This window comes from Hippoglossus hippoglossus, chromosome 23 (assembly GCF_009819705.1).
Source record: "Hippoglossus hippoglossus isolate fHipHip1 chromosome 23, fHipHip1.pri, whole genome shotgun sequence".
Taxonomy (NCBI): domain Eukaryota; kingdom Metazoa; phylum Chordata; class Actinopteri; order Pleuronectiformes; family Pleuronectidae; genus Hippoglossus; species Hippoglossus hippoglossus.
The window spans coordinates 17,576,123-17,601,122 of NC_047173.1; the positions used below are offsets into that span (position 1 = coordinate 17,576,123).

The 25,000-nt window shown below is 42.4% G+C and overlaps 3 protein-coding genes and 3 long non-coding RNA genes across 8 annotated transcripts in view; 5 read left to right on the forward strand and 1 right to left on the reverse strand.

Annotated features, from left to right (window-relative positions):
* LOC117757068 overlaps positions 1-9,283 on the forward strand; it is a 19,190-nt gene extending 9,907 nt beyond the window's left edge. Inside the window, exon 3 of the long non-coding RNA XR_004613028.1 lies at positions 9,271-9,283. This is a non-coding gene — a long non-coding RNA (uncharacterized LOC117757068). The remainder of the gene's footprint in view (positions 1-9,270) is intronic.
* rab21 (RAB21, member RAS oncogene family) lies at positions 973-7,312 on the forward strand. 2 transcript variants are annotated; one of them, XM_034577792.1, is made up of 7 exons: positions 973-1,505; positions 5,113-5,172; positions 5,260-5,367; positions 5,508-5,571; positions 6,222-6,276; positions 6,423-6,511; positions 6,782-7,312. In XM_034577792.1, exons 1-7 carry the CDS (start codon positions 1,359-1,361, stop codon positions 6,919-6,921), a joined length of 663 nt encoding a protein of 220 aa, XP_034433683.1. In that variant the 5' UTR covers positions 973-1,358; the 3' UTR covers positions 6,922-7,312. The 2 variants fall into 2 exon arrangements, with proteins under 2 accessions (XP_034433683.1, XP_034433684.1); XM_034577793.1 differs by lacking the exons at positions 6,222-6,276; positions 6,423-6,511; positions 6,782-7,312 and adding an exon at positions 5,649-5,895 and having other exon boundaries at positions 1,030-1,505; positions 5,508-5,602.
* Positions 9,284-9,689: 406 nt separating the features above from the next.
* Positions 9,690-16,987, forward strand: LOC117757064. Its single transcript, XR_004613023.1, has 3 exons — positions 9,690-9,988; positions 15,182-15,188; positions 16,978-16,987. It is a non-coding gene; the product is annotated as an uncharacterized LOC117757064 (long non-coding RNA).
* On the reverse strand, positions 10,456-21,216 carry LOC117757044 (tetraspanin-8-like). Of its 2 annotated transcripts, XM_034577784.1 has the most exons (9): positions 21,184-21,216; positions 14,378-14,440; positions 12,927-12,986; positions 12,730-12,846; positions 12,244-12,318; positions 11,972-12,067; positions 11,058-11,210; positions 10,782-10,865; positions 10,456-10,690 (listed from the first exon to the last, which is right to left on the reverse strand). In XM_034577784.1, exons 2-9 carry the CDS (start codon positions 14,435-14,437, stop codon positions 10,553-10,555), a joined length of 783 nt encoding a protein of 260 aa, XP_034433675.1. In that variant the 5' UTR covers positions 14,438-14,440; positions 21,184-21,216; the 3' UTR covers positions 10,456-10,552. The 2 variants fall into 2 exon arrangements, with proteins under 2 accessions (XP_034433675.1, XP_034433674.1); XM_034577783.1 differs by lacking the exon at positions 21,184-21,216 and having other exon boundaries at positions 14,378-14,581.
* The window catches only part of ptprr (protein tyrosine phosphatase receptor type R), an 18,376-nt gene continuing 10,704 nt past the window's right edge, over positions 17,329-25,000 (forward strand). Inside the window, exons 1-2 of the mRNA XM_034577733.1 lie at positions 17,329-17,670; positions 20,022-20,338. Of these exons, the coding sequence (XP_034433624.1) occupies positions 17,625-17,670; positions 20,022-20,338 (363 nt within the window). The 5' untranslated portion in view covers positions 17,329-17,624. The remainder of the gene's footprint in view (positions 17,671-20,021; positions 20,339-25,000) is intronic.
* Positions 18,837-19,915, forward strand: LOC117757071. The gene is made up of 3 exons (XR_004613031.1): positions 18,837-19,649; positions 19,755-19,760; positions 19,804-19,915. It is a non-coding gene; the product is annotated as an uncharacterized LOC117757071 (long non-coding RNA).

The window sequence follows — 25,000 nt, forward strand, 5'->3', positions numbered from 1 at the left end:
TATTGAATATGGGCTATACAAATAAAATTTGATTGATTGATTATTCTTCATCGTGTGACGTTTCTGTCTCAGCTGCTCCAATTCTATTCCGTCTCTGCCCTCTAGTGGACGAACAGCCACACTGCGCCCTCACCCTTAAACGTTGCTACCATGAAAACATGCTTCGTGCAGGTGAACTTTAAATCAAGGAAATACCATTATAATAATAACAGGATACAATAACATTATATGATATAATCATATATGAATTGAATATTAACTGTATTTACACATAAAAAAACACAAAAAGCTCATATAAATACATAAATTATAACAATGATTTAAATTTATTAAAACAATCAAATTTAATAAAAACCATCATAAAATAGTGAAATTAGAAAAAATAAAGTGTTTAAGTTTTGGGGGCACTATTTTAAGTCTCTTAAAGACCCCCCCCCCACCCCCCGCCCACTGACGGTCAGACTCTGTCGTCCTGTGACGCCACAGAGAGCAGGAAGTAGCGTGGATGTCTCACTCCTCTTCAAATTCTGTGCACCAATTCCTGCTGACTAAACTACAAATACTTGCCCTTTGAACTCAGTTTATATAATTTAGTTTGGATTCAGTTTATGAGATTATCTTTTATATTATCACTTATTTTCCCTCATTCGAATTTCACCTGCCTCAATTTTTGAAGCAACATTTTATTACATGTTTTTATCTTGTTAGTCAGACTTTGTTCAATTTAATTAAATTGTATTATATAGTATTTATTATTATTCAATATAAGTATTTGCATGTCCTACATTGGGTTTCTGAATATCTGAATATAAAAGTGCTTTAGCTTGAAAACTGCTAATAGCTTATTATTATTATTGTTGTATCTATATATTATAGTTTTTATTTTTTCTATAGCTCTAAAATATGTAATAAAACGTGTATACAAATATTCTTCTTTAATTATTACAACACAAACACAGGGTGGACAGGATGCGGGATGTCTGCTCTTCAAATAACCGAGTGACTCATATCTTTGAACGTAGACGATCTTCGGGGGGCTAGCCGGCTAACAGCTAGCATCCAGAGACGCCATTAGCTGGGTGAGAAGCAGCCGCTCGCAGGAGCTCGAAAAGCGGAGTAATTCCGGAGTGTGGCCCCGGTCCTGTCGCGCCTGTCGCCCGATAACGACCGACGTCCGGTTCTGTGAAGCTGTCGACGCGCTCTTCCGCGGGTTTCCCCGGGTTTCTGCGGAAGTCGGAAGCCGATGTGAGCTGCGCAGGACTTCACACGGACCGAGGCTAACGTTAGCAGCGCTAGCTCGACGCCGCTTGTTTTGATTAACGGCGACAGCAAATTAGCGCAAATTAAAACTTCCAGCCATGGCGGCCGGAGGGGCGGGCGGCAACAGCGGCAAGACCTACTCCTTCAAGGTGGTGCTGCTGGGGGAAGGCTGCGTGGGCAAGACGTCGCTGGTGCTGCGCTACTGCGAGAACAAATTCAACGACAAGCACATCACAACTCTACAGGTAAGACCCGGGCGAGCCGCTAGCTCCCCGGCTAACAGCTGCCGGGCGAGCCGCTAGCTCCCCGGCTAGCCCCGCTCGGGCTCAGGTGTTTGTTTTATTGCAAGTCGGAGCACGGCGGGTGGTGCTAGCGGTGTTTGGGTGGAGGTGTTTGTGTCGCTGTCACTTGTGGGGGTGTTCGTTACGTATCCCGGGTCGCGCCGTGGGAGCGGGGCTGTGGGGTGGCACCGCAGCCGCCCGTCTGGCGTCGATAATCGTGAGCCAAGCGTCCACTGATGGAAGAATCAAACCCTCTCTCTAAGTAAAAGTATATAAATACAATCAGGTACCTGCATTTGAAGTATTAATGATTCCAATACAAAATACAATATGATGCATTTTTATATATTAAAAAGATCTTCAACCTTGTTTATTCCTATAATGTCAACTAAATAGTATTCTACGTGTGAAAGCAAAGTAAAAGCATCTTAAGTTACAATAATAACTTTAATAAATGGTTGTTGAGTTATTACATCTCCACAATAACACACTCGCTCGTCTGTTTCAAAGATATTTATATGGATTTTAAATAACATTCACACGTCACTGATAAAAACCACAGTTACCTTCTATTTGAATAAATTCAAAGTAAAGTTTCAGTTTCGTTTCCCTCCTCTCAGCCGCTCTCTCTCTTTCTCTCACCCACAGATGTGATCTTTCTTCTTCTGACTCACTCACATTTTAATGCTTAACGCAGGTGAAGACTTGTCTCCGGCCTTTGTAGGTGCGACACCTCAGAAACACCTCGACACAGTTTCTACACGTTCGGCACAAACTTTCCCGTCATCCACGATCCGAGGATGATCTGATTAGATTTGAGGAGCTTAAAGGTCAGTCAAGGTCGCGCTGATGTCACGAAAACATGTTTTTATCCCAAAAGTCACCGTGACATCATAATGTTTCGCAAAAACATTTACTCAACAGCGTAACTCAGGAACAGAAGGGGACATTGTGACCTTCTGTCTATAAAGAAAGCTTTACACATTATTCCATATTTTATGTGAACCAATCTTCATCCAAGTCTTCAGAAACAAACAGTGAAAGTGTTTTTGGCAGATACATAAATAATCCATGTTTTTCTAGTTAACATTTCCTGGTTTCAGCTTCTGAAAGGTGAAAAAACGACATCTATCTTTTCTTTAATCACCTTGATGCAAATTTGCAATTTCCCCTTTTTTTAAATATATTTTATGAATTAAATGATTAATGCCACATTCAGATGACACGACATTCATGTTCCTCAGATCATCTTGCTGTCATGTGTCAAAGAGAAAAGCACCGAGCTGTTCAGTGTTGATGGAAAACTGTTGAAATGTGAACAGAGTTTTTATATTCATCCAAATCATTGTCGAGCTGATAAGGTGTGTGTGTGGTTGTGTATCGCAGTTCAGCTTCTCCCCCATCATGCCTCTTGTTTGAGTTGTTTATCTGCGGCGCTCAGGTCACACATCTCTGTAGACAAAGAAAGAGAAAAATGTGGAAAACCAGGAAGAGTGACGCAGCGTTTCCGTCACAGTGACGGATCAATAATGACTTAGAGCCGGAGCAGCTCAGGCAGAGCGGTGGAAAGACTCCAAGCTTCCGTCGGTTGCTGTTGCGTAAGCCGTTGCTGCGTTTGAACCTCTTGAAGTGAGTTGCGCCATGAACTCCGCTCTTGTGTACTCGCAGCTTCCTGTGTCGCAGCCAAACTTCAGGGAAAATCCGTTTCAGGTTAAAGTTTCTCCAGAGAGGAAATACAATGTGTTGTCATTATTCGACTGAGCTTAGATTCACGTCAGTTCCCTGACTCCTCAGAGGAACCACACATGTAACTGGGGGACATGTTGACGTGCACTATAAAAACCTGCTGACTGTAAATCAGCTCAGGAATCAGATTTCTCCTCTGATACTGAGCTCGTTCTGTCAACATGGCCTCACCTCAAGTTTTCATCAGGCACTGGAAGATTTACATTCCAGTATAAAACAGATCATTTCTAATGGAATGGAAGTGTTAACATGCCAGATAAACTTTTCTCTATTTATTTTAATCCCCAACCCAGGTCCCACATTCTTGGTTACATTAGGTCTGAGGACGACTGTAGCTCGGTTACTAACGTGCGTGTAAACACAACAACAGTCAGACTACTTCTCTGACATCTTATACTTTATAACAAAAGTGTTTTAGCTCAGTATCATCAATAATAATTATCACGGAATAGAAAAACTCTTCACAATTGGGAAGGGTCCAATGCTTATACAGTTCACCGCCTTGTGTCACAGTCACATGGTGCCGGATGCTTCTCGGCTCTATAGCTGCAGGGCTCAGGTCACTTTACTCTCACTCACTTGTGACCTGCTCAGTTTTCCACGGAGCAGCAGCATGTTGGACGGCGCTGCGACCAGATGATGTTACGTAAAGTTATCGGTTGATTATGTATTTATGTTCACCCAAGGAGACAAGTTGATTTATTTACTCCAGCCTTTGATCCGTGAACAAACCTCAGACGCTCATGATTTCCATTCATGAGCGAGCGAGCGGCCGTCTCCCAGCACGAGCTCGGCATCGTTCAGCCGTCAGTGTTTGTCATGAGACTCGTCACATTGGAAACTTTCTTTTGTGTTGTCATTCCAATCACCCCAATGTGACCAGAATAGTCACATGACACCCGCAGTTGAAAGATTAAAAAATGGTTGTAATCTCTACGACCTCACACTCGTTTACGCGCTCGTCATACGTGTGCGTGACCACACACGGTGACATCACGTCTCAGCCTCACACTCAGTTTCTCTCTGAATCTGAGTCGTTGGGTTCTTTCCCCCTGAAAAGGTCCAACAAGGCAAAACTAAATTGGGGTGGAAAAAAAAAAAATGAATGAATAAATCTTTTCCTCAGACGAACTTTGACCTTTACACGCAGCTCTGAACCCAGTGGTTAACTGGAAACTCAGTTTATACTGAAACTGGAAGATGAGAATTTACAAAACAAACCTGATTAACTCCAGATTATTATGATTATAATCTGACACAGTAATTATTATTTTAGTTTCACTGTATCTCAGGTTGATTTATATTTTAAACATTAGTTTTGTAAATGTCACTTGTCTCCACAGAGATTAATAATAAATCCTGCAGCATGTTAATCCTCAGGTTTCTGACCAATAACAACTCAGTGGAATAACTGTGGAGGTCAAAGGTCACGGCACCATGAAAATATTCATGTGACCATGTTTTCTGAGAGAAAAACCAGTGACGTGCAGCCACATGAGGAAAACCAGCTAAAAACTGTATCTGGTTTTTAATGATGATCTTTGACAATCCTCCAACTTCTGCTCAGTTTTTCAGTAAAAGATACAGATTTAATATTTGAATATGTTTTAGTTTGTGTTAATGTGTTTACAAAGTGTCTCACAACAACTTTTATTTCAGTATTTATCATTTTGTGGGCTCTAGAGTACAACATCGCAGCGTGGATGTAGCATGTAACCGTTCAGGAGAAAAGAAGTTTTATACCACACTCCATGTTTTGTCAAGGCCTCGTTGCTCGACCTCGATTTGTTTTTTTGAAACTGACTCTTCTCCTCTTCCTCCGCAGGCGTCCTTCCTCACAAAGAAGCTCAACATCACGGGAAAGAGGGTGAACCTCGCCATATGGGTAAGAGAGTCCCGCTCCGGGTTTCTGCTGTCGTGACGTTAGCGTGTCACTGGACGAATGTTGACCTTGTTTGGTGTTTGTCTGCAGGACACCGCGGGTCAGGAGAGGTTTCATGCGTTAGGTCCCATCTACTACAGAGACTCCAATGGAGCCATACTAGTGTACGACATCACAGACGAAGACTCGTTTCAGAAGGTAACGTATGAGCAGGACTGTCAATGCTTTACTTTTACGTGACTTAAAAATATGTATTTTATGCTCCTCCTACAGTTTTTTTCTCCAGTAGCTCTTCTTTTACATTTAAGTTGAATTAAAGTTTGTTTGTGTGGTTGCAGGTGAAGAACTGGGTGAAAGAGTTGAGGAAAATGTTGGGCAACGAGATTTGTTTATGTATAGTAGGTAAGTTATCACACATCTTACAGTTCATCATTATTTTAACTCTTTAACAGCTTAATTCAGTTTTAGTATTATTAAGGGTCTGTGGTCCACATGGGCTTCCGTCCGTCCCTGTTTGTCCTTCATGTTTCCATCTTTGCGTCTCTTCTCGTCTTCGTCTGCACCGCTGCCCAACATGAAGTCGTTTCTTTGTGTCATGACAGAACATTTGTGAGTCGTTCTAACTGGATTATGTTGCTGATGTTTGCTCATCATGAGTTTGGACCTGCTGCAGTTACACAATCAGCCGTGTGGCAATGTTGTTTTCATTAGGCAGCGAGTCATGAGGCTGTTGTTGAAAGTTTAGCACGATGAAGTTTGAGCCTCTGAGCTGAGATCAGTTTGTTTCATATGTGTGCTCATGTACATGTTTATGTCATTTCTGTGGATTCAGATTTTTATTATTACTCTAAAACATTTCAGTTAGAAAAGCTCTTAATCCCAACGGCTCAGTCAAAGAAGTAATGTTTATAAATCAACAGTCCGTTTTGTTAGACGTGAAAACCACTCCAACCACGCTACCCAAAGTATTGATCACCACTTGTAGCTGCAGGGGGCGCTGTTGCTTTTCCATTGCAATTTGTGTTGAAATAAGTGTTCTCTTGTCCCTGCAGGTAACAAAGTTGATTTGGACAAAGACAGACATGTTTCAGTTGAAGAGGCAGAGAGGTACGAACTTTATTTAAAACTCTTTTCTCACTGTTTTCATAAGTTACACCTGTAAAGAGCTTTTGAATGTTTCCTTTTCTCTTTTGAACAGAAAACCACATCATTTCTTATTCTTCCTGTTAATGTGCTGGTGTGTTTCTCTTCAGTTATGCCGAGTCTGTCGGAGCCAAACACTACCACACATCAGCCAAGTTGAATAAAGGCATCGAGGAGCTTTTCCTGGACCTTTGTAAAAGTAAGAGTTCACCTGCACAACAGACACTGAACACACACACAGTGAAATATGAACATCAGCATTATTAACCAGACAGACTGCAGAGTGCACAGCTCCCTCAAAGCAGGATTCTTCTGAGGGTCATGTCCCGCACCTCCACAAAATGTCACGGGAAGCTGTTAAATACATTTTGCTTAGTCCTGCTAACAAACAAGATGGCAACGAAAACCTCCTAGTGTTTCATTCACAATAACATTTGTGTGTCTGTGTGTGTGTGTCTGTGTGTTTCAGGGATGATGGAAACGGCTCAGGCTGAGGAGAGGTTGAAGGGCAACGGAGCCAGCCAATCGGCTTCGAGTAGGCGGGGAGTACAGATAGTCGACGACGAACCACAGGCCACGCCGGCCGGAGGCTGCTGCTCCACTGGCTGACACGCACACTTTTACTTAAACACACACATACACACACATTCATCAGTGTCTCAGTTGTCTGGTCCGTCGGCTCTAAAATCCTAAACTAATCTGCTGTATTGTGCTGCTAAGGAGCATGGGAAATTACTCTTCATTTACTTAATCCAGCGTGCCCTTACAAAACAAGTCACTGAAGTCGTTATGATTGAAATCAGTGACAAGATTCTCTAAAAATCTCATTTTAGCACTTTACTATCCTCTGTTCTATGGAAATACAACAATGCAACAGTATTTTAAAAACAAAGCAGTGGCCAATGTTCCCGAAAACATAAATTACATATTTAAATAATCATTAAAACAGTTGAACATTATTTCAAAGAGGAGTCTCAGGCTTCAGCACACACACACACACACACACACACACACACACACACACACACACACACACACACACACACACACACACACACACACACACACACACACACACACTGTACAGACGTCCAATAAACTCCATATTCATCAGAAAATATAAACACCGGTTTGTAGTGGAACGTCTCCACCTGCTGGTCAAACATCAGACTGCAAACGAGGTCGTCGCAGGTCGTCAGGACGAGCGCGTCACCATGAGGAGCAGCGCACATGTGCAACCTGACCTCCAGGGGGAGCTGCAGCAGCAGTTGGTCAATAAAGTTTTACAAAGTGAATAAATAATAAAACTTCTCATTAACATAAAACAAACATGGGTTCTGCAGAACCTGGTTTTATTTGTATAAATTAAACTGCACTTTATCCAAATCAAATCTGCAGCTAAAATATCCAACACGAAAACGATATTTATACGGTTTATTTTGAATTTAAAAATTGATAAAGAAAAGTCAAATTGATTCATTTGAATTAATTATTATCAAAACAAAGACATTTAAATGATACAAAGCAAAGAAAAGCTGAAAATCCTCGAATCTGGGAATCAAAGAAAAGACAAAATTTATACTTTAAACATTTTTTTCATGTATTAATCGACTAATCGTCACAGTTCAAATCAAGAATAACGTTTAATCAGCTCTGCTCCTTCTTTACCCACAAGTTGAGTCGATGGTTTTAACACAAACACACACTTACTCTACTACAACAACAACACACCCACACTGTCACTGCCGGACAGAGAAACTGTGCATGTTTGAATTCTGTAAAAGGCTTTTTGTTTGTTTTTGACTTTTAAAAAACTTGGTGAATAAATAAAAAAGTGAGCAGCGGTTATTTAATAAGTTAAAGTCAGGTGGCAGTGATGGATCTGATCTGTACATGAATCCTTCTCTCTTCTCTCTGCTGTGTTCGTTTCCTGTTGTGTTTCCTGCAGACCTGTAGCTGCATTAATCTGCTTACTGAAGAAAACACAAATAACAGACTGGACGTTTTGTTGCCTTTGGGGGGGAAATCAATGCACATGGAAGAAAAGCAAGCGAAGTTCTGTCCTGTTCGTTACGGAACAACGACATGTGGTTGAAAAGAAAAACAAATCTGCACACTTTTTGGAAATGTAATTTTTTTAAACTGCTAGTGTCGAAAGTGTTTTGTAAAGATAATAGAACAATTATAACGATTTACACAACGCATGGAGGTGTCGCACACATTGTCGTTCTTTCATTTTGCACTTTTACTGAGTTTGTTCACGTGTGATTCACAGACAGGAACATGAGCAGTGATTTATTTAATAACTTGACAGTGTTTTGTGCTTTATGGAGACATTAATATCTCAGGATGAAGAAGAGGAGCCGTGCACGTAGAAGACGAAGACGTCAACTTGGAAACACGAGGAGGTTCCAGATCTTTTGGTGATGAGGGCCGACGCCGGTGTGGATGAGCTGTAAACAACAACACTGATCTTTCCACAGCAGAGTTTATACGTCATGTCCGGCCTCCTGCTGCTCTACAAGTTCTGATATGTATTTATCTTCTGTGCACGAGATAATTAACTTCTCACACTTCAACTTGAAGTCAAACTGAATTGTCTGAGTTCTCTCAGTGCAGCTGTGTGATCTCAACTCGTTGAGACGTGAAGTTTTAGTTTTCATGCGCTAACAAGATTTTAAAATGTCACAAACAGACGTGATGAAACCAATTGGACACGTTCACCTGTAGAGTCTCAACTTAAAGGTGAACTTCAATCAGCAGATCTGGTATAAAACAAATGTCTGAACTGAAAAACAGTCCTGCTGATACGTAGCTCGTCCACCAGAGGGTGCTGGTGCAGACTCACAACATGGACATTTAAACCAGAGTCTGTCTTCCAGTGGCGATGATGGAAAACATGTTTTAAATGTTGTTTATTATCTTTCATGACTTTACTTTGAATAGTTTTATTTTTAGTTTGGATCAGTGACAGATGGCACGTGTTCCTCCGCCTTCTATCATCCAGATCAAACATCTTGGATTCGAACAGCGACACGTTTCACTGAGGAGTCTGTGATCGAGGGGTGGAGCCGCTCTATTGAGGCACCGCCCCTACACCCTCCTGACCAATCAGGAGTCAGACTCGGCTGTCAATCATCACGTCTCAGCCTGTTTTTATATCAAATAACTAATAAAAACCAAACTGATCAGAAACGCTTGAACAAACATCAGTGAGATAAGAACGACCTGAAATGGTCCATGTCCCATCTGCTCCTTTAATAAGTTTATTGTGTATTAGATATAAAGTGATTTTCTGCAGCAGTTGTTTGTGTTTGGAGTCAGTCTACACACACAGACAGACACACACACACACAGACAGACACACACACACACACACAGGAAGATGTGGATCATAAAAGAGGTTTTTTATTCAGAGGACGACAGTAACACAAAGAACAGACCCAGTCACATTCAATACAAAGTGTAGAATATCAAAAATATTTTAAAAATAGAAAAACTAAGATTTATAACGATTCAGAGCTGAAAGGAAAAATTATTCTTTAAACAAACACTTTATTTCTGCAAACAGAGTTAATTGCACTTTTATCAGACATCTGCTTTTCTTGCGTTTGCTTAACTAACAGAAAACTAGAAGCAAACAGTGGTTTGAAGAACACTTTGTTTCAGTGTAAAGGTCGTTTGAGACAAAAAAGGATTTTAGAGAAGAATCTTGTTTTTCTACACGATCACAAGAAAAAATGACTTTTCACTTGAAACAAAAAAAATAACAAATATTTTGAGGAAAAAAAAAAAAGGTCAGAATTGAATTAATTAATAACATCTCAATTTAAATCTGCAGAACTGAGACGTTAATGTCAGGATTTTATTTCTGTCTTTATAAAAACTGATCTTGACTTTCTCACTTTTTTGGGGGAATTTTAAAGCCAGAATTCTTATAAAAAGTCAGATTTGAGTCTCAATGAAACTTGTAAACACGACATTTTCTCCTTTGTCTCCTGACGGAAGTCAACTTTCTAACCAGAAAAGTCTTGTGATCATTAGAAAAACTGGAAAAACTTCAACAAACATCATAAAAAAAAAAAGAGATTCTGACAGAAAACAGAAGAATCATCCAATTGCAAATATTTTTCATTCAGCCTCTTTAACAATCACATGAATGCGTTTCAATGGAGGCATGTGGCTCCTCAGACTTTCAGACCTTTACCACAAGCTGACAGCAGAGGGCAGCGCTGCTCCTCTAGTAGTTCGGAGAGTTGTGCAGCTCCTGGTATTTTGGTGGCGCAGTGGTGAAGATGCTGGGAACCATCAGGACGGTGGTTCGGTTGGGGTAACGCAACTGGTGGATCATGATGGACGACAGGATCATACCGAGCAGCTGGAGGAAAAACAGTGAGTACAGTTAAATATCAAAGTTTTAACACGGGTTAAGTTACGTTAAACATCACGAGCTGAGCCGAGATTCTCACCGCCAACGTAGCCAGACTGAAGACAATGCCGATCACGACGTCAACGACGACAAGGACGTACTGCATGACGATGGGAAAGCAGGTCTGAAGAAGAGAGGAGGAAGAAAACGTCACATTTACGCTTCGTAAGACAACTGGATTTATCGTTTCAGTTCTTTTTATCTTAAAGGAGACGTGTTCTGTTTATATTCAGGTTTCTTATTTTAATCATAGTTATAAATGTTTTCATGCTTTAATGTTCAGAAGACACGTCACAACATTGACATGTTCACCGACCTTGGTGTAGATGCGCTTCCCCTGGAAGAGGCTCTGCAGGTTGTAGCTGACGCTCTGACACATGCCCTCCTCCTCTGCCTCGCTGTTGCACAGACATGAATCAGGGATGTTGTCCTCCCAGTCCTGGTAGCTGAAGAAGCCGCAGCACTGCAGCTGAACACCGCAGAAGAAGAACAGGACGGTTAGAGATCAGAGATCAGAATCTACAATAACAGGAAGAGAGCTGAACCATAAACTTGAATACAAACAGCCTGAGCCTGAAACTAAAGATTCTTCTTCCCTTTGACAGTTGGTGGAAAGTTTGTATCTGAACAAACCACAGATCTGTTATTGGACCTAGTTTGTTTTTCTCTTCACTGTTCATGTAAAACCACAAAAGACGATGAGATGAAACAAGAGACTCTTTATGCGTCTGAGTCGATCCATGAGGAAACTATACAAACTAAACAGAGGAACTGGTTTAGTGGAAACATTTTTTGTTTCGTTTTTTCAGAAAGTAAACGTGTGGGTGAGTCGCCTTCCTCTACAAAAACAGGAAGTTGATATCGATCTGCAGGCAGCGCGGAGCCGAGAGGTAAAATAATCTGTTTGCCACACACCCATCACTCAGGGAGCCAATCGGAAGGCTCGGGCCACACCCTGCTGCCCTGTGAGGAATTCTGGGCGTGAAAACCGGTCCAACGCCATCAGAGAGTCGGTAACTGTCTCCTGAGGTAGAGACCAAAGACAGTCGAGATTTGATCTCTGTCCTGAACGTGAAAGGTTTTGGGGCGTGAGGGATCATCCTCAGCGGAACATTCTTAAAATGTTTTGTTATTTCTTGTCAAAATTTAAATCGTCGACGATAGTTAAAAAAAATGGATCAGAGCGGTTAGAGTTGTGTGTGTGTGTGTGTGTGTGTGTGCGCGTCTCACCTGCGTCTGCATGGTCTCAGCCATGTTCTTCACCACGTCTGAGGATGTGTCGAGCGGCAGCAGGGAACGGAACTTCTCCGACATGAAACCTGTCAACTACAAACACAATCACACGCTTTTATTCTGAAAAGCAGAAACAGAATAAAAGTTGAGCTGATTCATAGAAACAGACTCAGAATCAGTCACATAGAACCAACAGTGGAACCAACACTAAACAGACAATAGAACCATTAGACTGTGTGTGTGTGTGTGTGGGGGGGGGGGGGGGTTACCTGAGGTCGGGCGAAAGCAACGACGACTCCAATTCTCAGCATCACCAGACTTCCAACCACCATACACACCAGGAACTACACACACCACATTTTATTAAAGTGCATATAAATAACATGAGAAAACCTAAACAGACACTTTTATTATTTGCTCTCAACAGTTCCCTGAACATTGATCTTTGCTTCTGACGATACAAGTTCATTATTAACCTGGATTACAAAATCCAGACGTAATCGAGCCGGTTGATCACGAAAGTTTAGAACAGAACTTGCTGCACTTCCACTAACTACTGACTTAAGTAAGTCTGGTTTCCCCCTCAGACGTCAGTAATCACACAACTCTTCATCTTCATCTTCATCATCACATCCTGTTTCAGAAAAAGGGAGTTTTCCCTGTGTGCAACGTTTTCCTGTCATTTAGAAATAGTGTTTTGACTCATTTCACACGTGCTCTTCATGTTGAAGATGTTTGCTGCTCTTCACACTCACGAGGATCAGGCACACTTTGTTCTCCCTGTGGGCGCCGTACGCTCCCAGGATGGCGATGATCAGGGTGACGGATCCCAGCACGTACAGGACGATGAGGCCGGTGGTGCGGCCCTCCACCTGGAGGCAGGAGAACAACACGTTCATATTTAGGTTCCTTTAGACCCTGAGCGGTTTGTTTAGAAAGAGCTTGTCCTTACGTCTTCTCTGATGTAGACCTGAGAGATCAGAGGGATCAAGATGACGATGGCCCCGAAGATCTGAAACCAAACACAGCTCGGTTAGATTCACTCTGAACAGGTCACAGCACAAAGTGTCACTTTATCTCAGCAAAGACGACTGCTTGGCTCATGCCCGAGGTTATTACAAGTATTTATCATAGAGTGTAAATAAAGATGACCACACCTCCTCCTCCACGTTAGCAGATGGGACACGGATCAAACTAAAAAGTGTCAAGTCAAACTAGACGTTAAATAAATGTTTGTCAAAGACGTTTCTGTCGTTCTTATTTCACTGATGTTTGTTCAAGTGTTTCTGATCCGTTTGGTGTGAATCAGTTATTTGATGAAGTGTTTGCGTGGAGCCTCAGTAACATGGCTCCACTCGGACGTCACCGGCACAAGATGGCGACGCCGGCTCTTTTAATCTGAGCTTCATCTTTGCACAGTGGGAGGAAGTGGAGACGTGTGGTTCATCTTTATTTACAGTCTGAACGCCATCGTGCAGCTTCTGTTCCATTACTGTCCTACAGCAGATACACAACTTATTTAAACTATAGATTATTGACTTAGGTCACATTATTTACCCACAGTGGCGTACGTAGGTTTGTTAAACAGCTGTAATATACGTTGCCAGATATAAACATATATATTTACATAGATATTTATATTTACAACTTGTATTGTTATTAAATTGTTTTGTAGCCGTCAGTTATGAATGTGTCTGTAACGTGCATCTTGTTGTGGAGGGAGAAAATCTGAAAAGCCTGTTGACTTGAGTTTCAGAGAATAAGCAGCTCCAATAAAATCAGACTGAGCCGAATCCATCAGAACCAGCTCTACTGTAAGTGATCACCAGGGGCTTTTATTGTGAAGGAAATGTCTGAACCAAAACTCTGTATAAAACAAAATGGCTGCTCAATTAAACTGAGGTTGTCCCTTGAGACCGAGTGGAAAACAACAGCAGTAACACACACACCGACACACACACACACCGACACACACACACCGACACACACCGACACACACACACACACACACACACACACTTCACCTGGAACTATCACAACTTCACACACGGTTCAGACTCGTCCATGAGAATCAGCAGCTGTTTCTTCAGAGTAACTTTATTTTTTGGAGTTTGGACTCTTGGAGAAACATCTGATGACATCACCATGGACTTTTAACTGGTCCCATTACACCCCCAGTTTCACTTCCACCATCTAACAGCTGATGACGCACATGTTAAAGACTCACAAACACAACATGACGCAACTTTTCAATCCAAACGACACAAATTCCCCTGATGAATTAACACTTAAATACGTTTCTACCTCTTTCCGGTTCACAGCTGCTGATTTAAATACTTTAAGTGTTTAGTATAAAAGACCTACGTCACATTTCGGACACTTTTCATTCGATCTCAAACTCACCGCGAAGAAGATGTTGAAGATGGTGAAGGTCCATTTGAGGCACGTGTTGATCTGAGCCATGTTTACGAAGGAAAATCCACAAAGTTCGTCCGCACGTTTCGACCCGTGACACCGGAGAAGCTCCACAGCAGCAGTGACGGGGAGGCGGCTGGGTTTAGGTGATGGAGCCGCCCGGAGGGGGGCGGTGTTCCGATAAATGACCGAGACAGCGGAGCAGCTGCAGGGAGGGAGGGCGGGAGGGAGGGAGGGAGGGGGGGGGGTTCCAGTAAACCACGCCCCCTTCAAGGACACCAACACTTTCAAACAAACCACGCCCCTCCAACACATCAATAACGTATCCTACCAAACCACGCCCCCTTTCAAACCTTCGCTCAGGTATTCGCCAAACCCCGCCCCCTTCAAACCACGCCCACTCTGCCCGCCTCCCTGACCATATTTGGAGGGGGCCCTTCCTGCTCTTGCTCGGGAAGCAGAATGGAAACAACCCAGTTGTTGGATCTGGGATCAGATCCAACAACTGGGATCTGGGATGTGTCCGGACATGAACCTGTTCAGGGAAACAGCTTCTGTTGCTGGGACGGAGAAACGAAAGTGAGGAGCCACCGGAGCTTCTTTATTCTTTAGAAGACTCACATCCGTTTACCAACAAGTGAATCTTTAATACTCTTATTACACAATAAACTAGAGGCCATTTTAATCTCATTGTTGTAGTCCTGTTGTGTAGTTGTCTCTCTGGTTTTCTGTCTTTTTGGTCTTTTGTGTGTCTCTGTGGTTGAGTTGTGTGTTTTTGTTGTTGTTTTCTAGTTGTTTTGTATCTCTCTTATGTCTCTATGGTCATTTTCTGCTTGTTGTTTTTTGTATATCCAGAGACTCCAGAGAATTTTGAGTCAGAAAGCAGTGCATGCTGGGAAGTCTGCCAATTTCTTCAGAAACTTGATCTATTAAGTTATTATTCAAGTGAGGAGAAGTCGTGTTTATGAATTCTGAATTCTGAAAACAGAAACAAGAAAAACATGATAAGCATTTAGTTTATTAAACCTGACGCACTTTCATAGATTAAAATACACAAATAGTTCAAACTGAACTAATTTCAGTCTTTATACTTGACGTAGAGAAATGAAACATTAACACACATGTTCAGAACGAGCAGCAGCTCAGTGGATGTGTTTCAGTTCAGGCAGACATCTGCAGAATTAAACAAATATCATATTCAAAACAGCCTGTTGCACGTCAGACGATGTTTTGCATTGTGATGTATAAGGTTTGACTTGTTATTGAAGTTCAGTCTATAAACCAATCTGAGAGGAAGTGAAAGTTTCATTAGATCTGGGTGTGACTGGAATAAAAACCTCAACTCGACCACAGAGTCAAACTCTTCTCAGTGTTAAACTTCCACTCATTCCATCATGTTTGTTCAATATTTATCTTTATTCTTTTCATTTAAACATGATTTTATTTATGAGACGTTTGTGTTTGTTCATAACGAACCTTCCTCCGTATTCAGCCATTAAACAAAGTTCTGTCTTTATTTTATCAAGAGAAGCCAAAATGTGAAATGTTATTTAAAAGCCAGCGAGAGGAAGTGAATGAAAAACAGCTCAGTTTCTTTCTTTCCGGAGTTTGGTTCTCAAGACAAACCAAGAAACACAGAAGCAGAACTTCTTCAACACCAGCTCGTCTCCTTTAAACTCAACTGGAGCACATTCCTTTGATGTGAGTCAGTGACGCTCAGTGTCGTTTTTCATCTCGTTTGTTTCCAACACGACTCCTCCTCCTCTTTCTTCTCCTCCTCCTCTTTCTTCTCCTCCTCCTTTTTCTTCTCTTCCTCCTCTTTCTTCTCTTCCTCCTCTTTCTTCTCCTCCTCTTTCTTCTCCTCCTCCTCTTTCTTCTCTTCCTCCTCTTTCTTCTCTTCCTCCTCTTTCTTCTCCTCCATCATGACACTGACGTTCTTTGTCTTCTTCTTCTTTCTTCACCCGGGTCACTGCAGGTGATCGTGGAGTTTTTACACAGTTTTTACACAGTGAAATAACTTTATTATATATTATACACACACACACATAGTGACAACACAACACACAGAAACACAAACTGTGTGAACGAGATTTATATATAACATGGTTCTAAAGATTTAATTAAAATCAGATGAGAAAAACACAATGTGACCACACCCATTGTCTCTGACTGACACACACACGGAGGAGGCACTGACACACAACAACAAAACAACTACAGACACAACAACTACAGACACACAACATCACACAAAGATAAAACCCGATAAAGTAACACAATGAGCTCTGTTGTTAAACGTGCTGCACAGACACGGGGAGCTGCTGCCCCCTGCAGGCTGCAGAGTTTATTACACCCACAGATTGATGTGTTCAATCTTCTCAGGTTAATCTTAATTTAACTTAAAGTCTAAATTCAAACTGTGTGATTAAGATGAACAAAACTAAATAAAAGCAACGGCATCTGAACTAAGAACATTTCCTTTATATATACAAATATTTTTTACAATAAACTTCAGGCTGAATTGTGAATCTTAAATATTCATTAACATTTCTTTCTCTATAGTGTCTGAAGTTAATATATTTGTAAAGTGTAATATGAATCTAGCCCTGTAGGTGGCGCTGCATACACATTTTTCGGGGAGTATAATTAAGTATTATTGTAATGAGCAGTTATTTGTGGCTTGATGATACAATATTTTAACTATAGAATAACAGACCTTTAAAAAAAGATATTATAATATAATAAAATTTAATTAATAAAACATAAAACTGTTCAAATTTTAACAAGACGATTATTGACATTAAACTAAAAGGAAAATATAAAAGTGTTTCTGTTAAATGAATGTGATGATAAATAAAGATGTTCAGGACTAGTGCTCCTCTTCCTCCTCTTCCTCCTCCACCACGCCTTGTCTCCTCCCCTTCCTCTCTTCATCTTCATCACCTGATCCACGCTCACATGGAAACATCCTCCTCTTCTCCCCGGAGCTGCAGCTGCTGCACAGCGGCTCTTCCTCCGTCTCTCAGGCCGCTGTAGGACACCGCTGGGCGGGGAGGGCAGCAGCGGGGGGCCGCTGGTGGAGAGAGGGTCTGGATCTGATGCAAGGAGACAAACACACAAACACACGCACACGGACACACACCGGCTGCTTCCTCTTCATGTGTAATCACGGCAGCGACAGAAGCTGCAGACGCTTCTGCTGATTGTTCCAGTCTGAGGAAGAAGGTTCGTCACCATGTTGGTGGTTCTGGTTCTGATGTGGACTCAGCTGCTGCTCGCAGGTAAAACTCGGTTCATCTGGTTCACAGCCTGAGGATGAACAAGCTGCTCTCCCTGGAGCTTCTGTATCAAACTGTACGTGTGTGCTGCTCAGATCAAATATCCTCCATCACTTATTTCCATGAATGATTGAATGCAGCCTTCAAACCTGCAGGATATTGGACTTTAAAATAAGATGGAACAGCCTCAGTGTTTGATTCTGCAGATACTTCACAGTCAAATCCTCATGACTGAGGCTCAGGTCATGAAACTCATGTTGATTTGTCTCTAAAGGAAAAACGAAGGTGACATCCACACAAAGAACCTGAGTCTCGGCTGTGATGTAGAATCTGTTCTGTGAGGAAATGTGGGAGATTTGCTTATATCAGATGTTCCTCGTAAAATAACATCAATGCACAAATCATTAGTCTGCATTTAGTTTCCAGAGTTTAAAGCAAATCTAACAGATTCAGTGTTGATGGAACCAGAGAATGTTTGAGATACAGAAAAATAATATTTCATCATATTTCCAAATTTGAAACGACAGTAGAGAATGATCCTGAATCACAACTCTTTGATTTGTATTATCTTTTGGATTGATTGTAAAATGTTGAGATAAAACTAAACACTCAACTCACTCAACTAATTAAAGCATAAAGGATTTTATAAGAAGTGTAGGTGATGAAATTGTCATTTGTTGATATAATATTTATACATTTCATTATAGAGCTGCAATTTACGATACATTTTATTTCTGATTCATCTGTTGATTTTAATGAATCGTTCAGTCTGTAAAACATCGTAATGGTGAAAGTATTCGTCCTCGGTTTTCTGAGTTCAAAGTTCACGTCCGACCAAAGATCTGAAACTCCACATATTCAGTTCACTGAAATAACAACAGAAGGTAAATTAACGTTGATTTGTTTTTAAATCACGTTTTCAAGTTGTGTCTGAGTGGAGACGATGACAATTCACAAACGTTTAAACTCGGAAAAAAACATACTTTTAGTCAAAGTAGAACTAGTCCAGCGAATAGAAGCCGATGTTCAGACGTCACATGACTGAAGGTCACGTTTCCTCTGCAGCTGAGAGGAAACAGATAAACATCGTCGTGTGTGAACCAATCAGGAGACGGTGAATCGCTTCAATTCAGACACATTCTCCTCCCGTGTTTACAAATGGACTGAAAATAAAGTAAGTTCTATAACTGGAATAAAATCACATTACATGATAGGCACGAGCTGGAGTATCTGTAGCGCCCCCCTCAGGACAACTAGTGTCATGTCTTTAAACACAGGATATACATTATTTTAATATTTAAAGATCATATGTCTCACTAGCTAATTTTCCGGTGAGAGTTGAGTGATTTGTCTCCACAGAGTTAACTGTCAGCCCGCTGTAACTTGACCTGTGATTGGCTGATGGCTCCGGTCCAATCACAGCTCGGCTCAGCGCAGCGTTGCACATAGCAACCAGGATGCTGTCGCTAGGGAGAAGAGATGCCGGGTAGAAGCTGTGTCAGCTCTGCAGCGTCTCTCAGGATCGCTCTGTTTCTATAGACCTGCTGTTTCCTCAGGGTTTTAAACAGGGAGCAGCAAACTGACCTGGGACCCAGTGACGCAGAGGGTTTGTCTCTTTAACCTCAGGATCCTCTCTGTCCAGCAGAGTGTGGATCAGCTTCTGCTCCACTTCACCTCCGTCTCAGTGTGAACTCGTGTGAATGTGAGGCGGCAAAAAACCGCTTCACTCAGTGGAATTTCTTCTATTTCTGCTCCGAGGATAAATAATGAGTGAGAATGAATTATGCAGCGTTCACGGTCGTGACGGTCGGCTGAGTCGGGCGTGGAGGGAACTTCCTCTCAGCCTGATGAAAGAGACGCAGACAGATGGAATCTCCTCGTCTCTTCTCTCCGCTGCCGGTTTCTAAAAGATCAGAAGATTCTCCAGACGTTAAAACCAAGAGAGAAATGAAGTCGTCCTCAATAAGAGAAAAAACACTCATGTTGCCGTCAATGTTCAAACTCAGAGAAATCAAGAAACAATTTTATTCATTTGTTTCATTTTGTCCGTCTCTGCTGTAACTTCAGATACGATGAAGGTTAGCGAGCTGGTGGTTTTCTTTCCACTGGTTGTATTGGTCACCAGTAATGAATCAGGATCATTGATCAGTCGTTTGCTGCTTAACGTGAATAAACCACAAATACACGACAACAACTCCCATGATCCCGCGCTGTGTCACGCTATCGTCAAGCTAGGTCTTTGTTATTGTTTTAGCTGAGCCCCCTAGTGGCTCAAGTTCCACATTGTAACAAACACAAAACAACACAGAGACATTTTCTTCATCTTTTTCATGTTTGACTCCTCTTCTTCTCAGAATCGTCCTCTGGTGACCACGAGCTCCGACTCCTCCCCTCTCGCCGCTCCCTTCACCTCCCCCCGCGTCTCCTCCCTCAGCACCACTTGAGTGATCAGCATCACGATGTGGACGAGTCCCGCTACCTCCATCTTCATCATCATCCCCTTCATCATCGTTTTCACCACCATTTGGCCAAAGTGATGCCGGCCGCCCTCCTGGAGTCTCGCTTCCGCCAGCAGCCCGGCGGTCAGCGAGCCGTCAACCTGCTGGCACGGCCACATCACGAGGTGCAGCCGGAGCACGCCGCCATCTCTGCACGGCATCTGGTTACCGTGGTGAGTAATCTGCGCCCTGATTGGTTGAGAAGAAGAGAAGCATGAGGTTTGTGAAATGTCTTTTGTGATTGAGACCAATCAACAGGATCCTAGTGGACAGTCCCTCTTGGTGTTATACGTAGCGTGCGCTGATGTCATCGCAGTGGACGGACTGTAAATATTGTGGATATTTTCAAGATCGATGACGATAGAAAATTGCTGCTGTTGTAGTGTCGTTGTCATGGAGATCGAATTGAGGCTGAAGTCGATTAGTTTGAGGTTGTGTTTTTTGATTCCATGTTTAACATCAGCTGCTGCAGAAGATATTTTCATATTTGCTTCATCGTCAGAGAATCAGTTTCCAGCTGCAGATTAGAAATGTCTGGAGGAGTCGTTTCCCTCCGAGCGTCGACAGTACGACTGTTTGAGAAACTCTGGTCATCTCCTCCCTGTCGGAGGTCAGAGGTCGGAGCAAACAGACAGTAAGTGAATGACGGATGATGAGGAGCCGTAGACTCCAGCATCCACGGCGCTGGAGGAGAGATGCTGCGCTCCCTGTCTCCATGGAAACTGTGTGTGTGTGTGTGTGTGTGTGTGTGTGTGTGTGTGTGTGTGTGTGTGTGTGTGTGTGTGTGTGTGTGTGTGTGTGTGTGTGTGTGTGTGTGTGTGTGTGTGTGTGTGTGTGTGTGTGTGTGTGTGTGTGTGTGAGAGAGTGTGTGACCCACTTACCTTCACAACAGGCAGTTACATAACTGTTAAACAGCAGCGACCTTCAGACTGACATTGAGGCAGAAACAGAAAGACAGGTATGTCCTGGTTGTTAATGAGGGAGACGGAGAGGAGTGAGGTCGAGATAAACCAGACAGGAGGAGAGAGAGAGAGAAGATGGAAAAGACCAGAAGCTTCTCAACATTTCATTCTGCTTTATGTCGCAGATCAAACTGAAAGAGTTTGATCAGCAACTGGTTTCACAATCGATTACTTGTCGGTTATTTGAAGACGTCACTTTGGTTGTAGGTGTAGAAAGTTATTTGAAGATTTGTCAGTGTCAGACGACCACACGTCTCCTGTTCAGTGACTCGTTGTTCATACAAAACACAAAGACACACCAATGTGTCAAACTGGAACCAGTCTGATTCACAGACTGGTTTATTTTTAGTAGAAATGCAGCAGATTATTAATTTAAGCGTCTGAACTGTGAAGCTTTGCTGCCAACACTCCCACAGTCCTCTGCCAAGACATTCCTCGCTGCCGCCGCCACAGATGCATCGTGGGAGTGGAGGCAATCTGGAGAAACCCTCCGGTGGAGAGCAGGAGACAGACGAGGGATTCTGGGACTTTACAGACGAGCGACTGTCTCATCACGTTTTCTATGAGGGGCAATGAGGGGTTCAGTATTTTGCCCAAGGGCACTTCAGAAGGGGAAGACTGGGATCAGCTTCTCTGCTTTTATCAATGGGAAACCGCCGCCAGGCTCCGCTCAGCCTGACGTAACCCTCTTTGTTGATTGACTTTGTGTGTGTGGTCACATGACTCGTCCCTTCAGGCCGTTCATATGAAACCGCTTGAGATGCAGGAGGAGGATAAGAGACGGAGCTTTAGTGACAGTCGAGCCTCAGAGCTCCAAACACTGAGACCTGAAGCAAAAGGCTTATTTTAAAATTAGTGAACAGAAAGATGCAGGTTGGTTAATTAGAAATTCAAAATCGTGTCATCGTCATATGTACATGAATAGATTAAACACTAAAATAATCTTTAATCTCCACTCGACTACTTCACATAATAATCAGCCGTCTTTCTTTAATATGATTTATTATCTATAACATCAGCAGCAGCGTGTTCAGAGAGAAACGTTTAGATGGAGGTGGAAAACGAAGAGAGGTTGTGTGAAGTCCCAGATGGTAACAAGTCACCTCCCATCGCTTCTCTGCATCACAACGTGTGTGTGTGTGTGTGTGTGTGTGTGTGTGTGTGTGTGTGTGTGTGTGTGTGTGTGTGTGTGTGTGTGTGTGTGTGTGTGTGTGTGTGTGTGTGTGTGTGTGTGTGTGTGTGTGTGTGTGTGTGTGTGTCCCCTTTGCTTCCCCGTCAGGTTCTCACAACACGTGCGAGCTGGTCGTCACACACACTTTACTATAGTTGTGTGTGTGTGTTGTTGGAGACTCTGCATGTTGAAGGGGATTTAATTTAGATCCGTCACAAGTGTGTGTGTGTGTCATTTCTGCTCAGTTTGTGTGTTATCATTAAATTCCTAATTAAAACCAAACTGATCAGAAACATGAACATCCTAAAAAATATTTAGTCTTTTTTGTGGGGTCCATGTCCCATCTGCTAACATGGAGGAGGCAGGGTGCAGGACCTGTTCTGCAGCCAGCCACCAGGGGGCAATCAGGATGATTTGGGTTTTGTCGTGTCGTGATTTGGAGACATTTCTTTCTCCGAACTCTCATTATTATTATTATCATTATTTATAAGAGAAAATGTAAAGGAATCAAACATGAACAACACGATCAGCAGGTTTAATGGAATCTGACGCTTTTCTACAAGTCTGATAAATGTGTTTTTCAGCGAAAACGACAAACGCACAACTTGAATCATGTAGAATTAAATCACAGAAAGAGGGAAGTTCAGACCTCAGCCTACACACACACACACACACGTAACGAGTGTGTTACACTGTTAAATAATTCACATCAGTGGTGTGTGTTACTTCCACTAGTGGAGAGAACTTTGACGCCACAGACAGAAACCTGACTCCTCCAGGTGTGTGTGTTCACACCTGTCACATTCGGAGCTGTAGCACAAATCAGATCCAGATCTTTTTTGTGTTAAGTCACGATGTTGGTGTTAAAAGCAAGTTGCATTTAATTTTCACTGGAAAACAATAACATGCAGCCTGATGAATATGATTAACACAATCAAGCTGCTGCTTCAGTTATTCATGTCAGTTTTAATATTTAAAATAATCCATCAGCCCTAATTTCAAAACATTCATTTAGTCACATCTTCTACTCGAAGCCTTTAGACATGATGTAAGTGTAAAAGATTAGACTGATGTCAGATTTCAGTTCTGCTCTGTGGAGGTTTTTCTAAAAGGAAGCAACACAAGCGTGAATAATCTGACCTCACGTCAACCCACTCATTCAGCTGTGTGTGTGTGTGTGGGGGGGGGGGTTAAGATTTAGGGTTAGCATTAGGTTAAGGTTAGTGTTAGTTAGTTGTGCTGGTTAAGGTCAGGGACCAGGGAATTCATTACGTCATGAGTGTCCTCACAACTCCAGAGAGACGTGTGATCTCATTGAGTTGGATGGTGCACGTGCAGCTCACGTTTCCCCCGTCAGCGCTCGGAGGAGAAGCTGCACCGCTCACACGCCGAGAAACAACCTCTCTGCTCGGAACACTTCCTTTTTCATGCTCACACATATATCCTGTGTCCTGTGTGTGTCTGTGTTCTGGTCTCGGGATGGAACATCTTGATTGTGCTCCTCGTTGTGGATGAAATGAAAGTCGGTCACGTGTGAACAGATTCACTGTGACGTATGTAAATCGTCCTCCAGAGCGAAGCAGCTTCAAATCACAGACTCTCCTCGGGTTTCAGTCATTCAACGACTCGTATCATCTTTGGTTTCCCTGGAAACACGATCTGATCACAGCTGATTCCCCTGATTTCAGTTTGAGCAGATATAGAATTTAGAATTGAGATTATTTTGCTCCATCAGTTGTTAACCCTATAATCACCTATTTTGTTATTCTTTACTCATCCTCTACTTTTTAACCTTTTCATATTATACTATCTATATCACACACACACACACACACACACACACACACACACACACACCCTCTCTCTCCTATCTGATTGGTCCAAATTGGATTCCCCTTACTGGCCCGAGGGCTACCGGCTAATTAGTGGCTATTACTGTGTGTGTGTGTGTGTGTGTGTGTGTGTGTGTGTGTGTGTGGACAGGAATAGCACCTGATCCTGACAGGAAGCACAGCAGGATAATGGCATTACCTATCATCTAACAGCCAATCATGTGAGCTGCGTTCCCCTCTGAGCCAATCAGAGATCACGACTTGACGCGAGGGGGGGGGGAATGGAGCGGAGGTCTCTGACCCTGAGCTGTGATTGACAGGCGGCCTGTCGCTCACTGAGGGAGAATCTTCTGCAGGCGACGGGATCTACGATGTTCACATGTCTGCTTGGTGAGGTTGTTGGTTCAGATCCTGGATTCTCTTCACTAACGAGCTGCAGCTGTTTACTCTGGTGTCACTGCTTCACATCATTCGGTCGATCTGTTGTTTTTATTTATTCGCAGGTTGTTTTGTTGTGTGGCTGAAAATAATAGTTTATTATCCTTAAATCTGTAGATTATCAATTTTCCATTTATTGATTTAAATGTTTATTCTATGAAATTCTTGAGGCAACTTTGGGGTGTGTGTGTGTGTGTGTGTGTGTGTGTGTGTGTGTGTGTGTGTGTGTGTGTGTGTGTGTGTGTGTGTGTGTGTGTGTGTGTGTGTGTGTGTGTGTGTGTGTGTGTGTGTGTGTGTCCGTCCTTATATTGAATTAAGGAGCAACAGAACATTTTGTTTTAGCCATTAACACACACACACACAGAGATAAGTCATGTTTGTTGTCTTTTAACCATAGTGTGTTTTTGAGATGACAGAATGGATCCCTCCCTT

Excerpts from the sequence above, each read along its gene's own strand:
- rab21 (XM_034577792.1), top strand. The coding sequence starts at position 1,359 with ATGGCGGCCGGAGGGGCGGGCGGCAACAGCGGCAAGACCTACTCCTTC. Across the intron at positions 1,506-5,112 it reads AGCACATCACAACTCTACAG|GCGTCCTTCCTCACAAAGAA; the intron begins GTAAGACCCGGG and ends CTTCCTCCGCAG. Across the intron at positions 5,173-5,259 it reads GGGTGAACCTCGCCATATGG|GACACCGCGGGTCAGGAGAG; the intron begins GTAAGAGAGTCC and ends GTTTGTCTGCAG.
- LOC117757044 (XM_034577784.1), bottom strand. The coding sequence starts at position 14,437 with ATGGCTCAGATCAACACGTGCCTCAAATGGACCTTCACCATCTTCAAC. Across the intron at positions 12,987-14,377 it reads TCTTCAACATCTTCTTCGCG|ATCTTCGGGGCCATCGTCAT; the intron begins GTGAGTTTGAGA and ends GTTTGGTTTCAG. Across the intron at positions 11,211-11,971 it reads CTGAGACCATGCAGACGCAG|CTGCAGTGCTGCGGCTTCTT; the intron begins GTGAGACGCGCA and ends TGCGGTGTTCAG.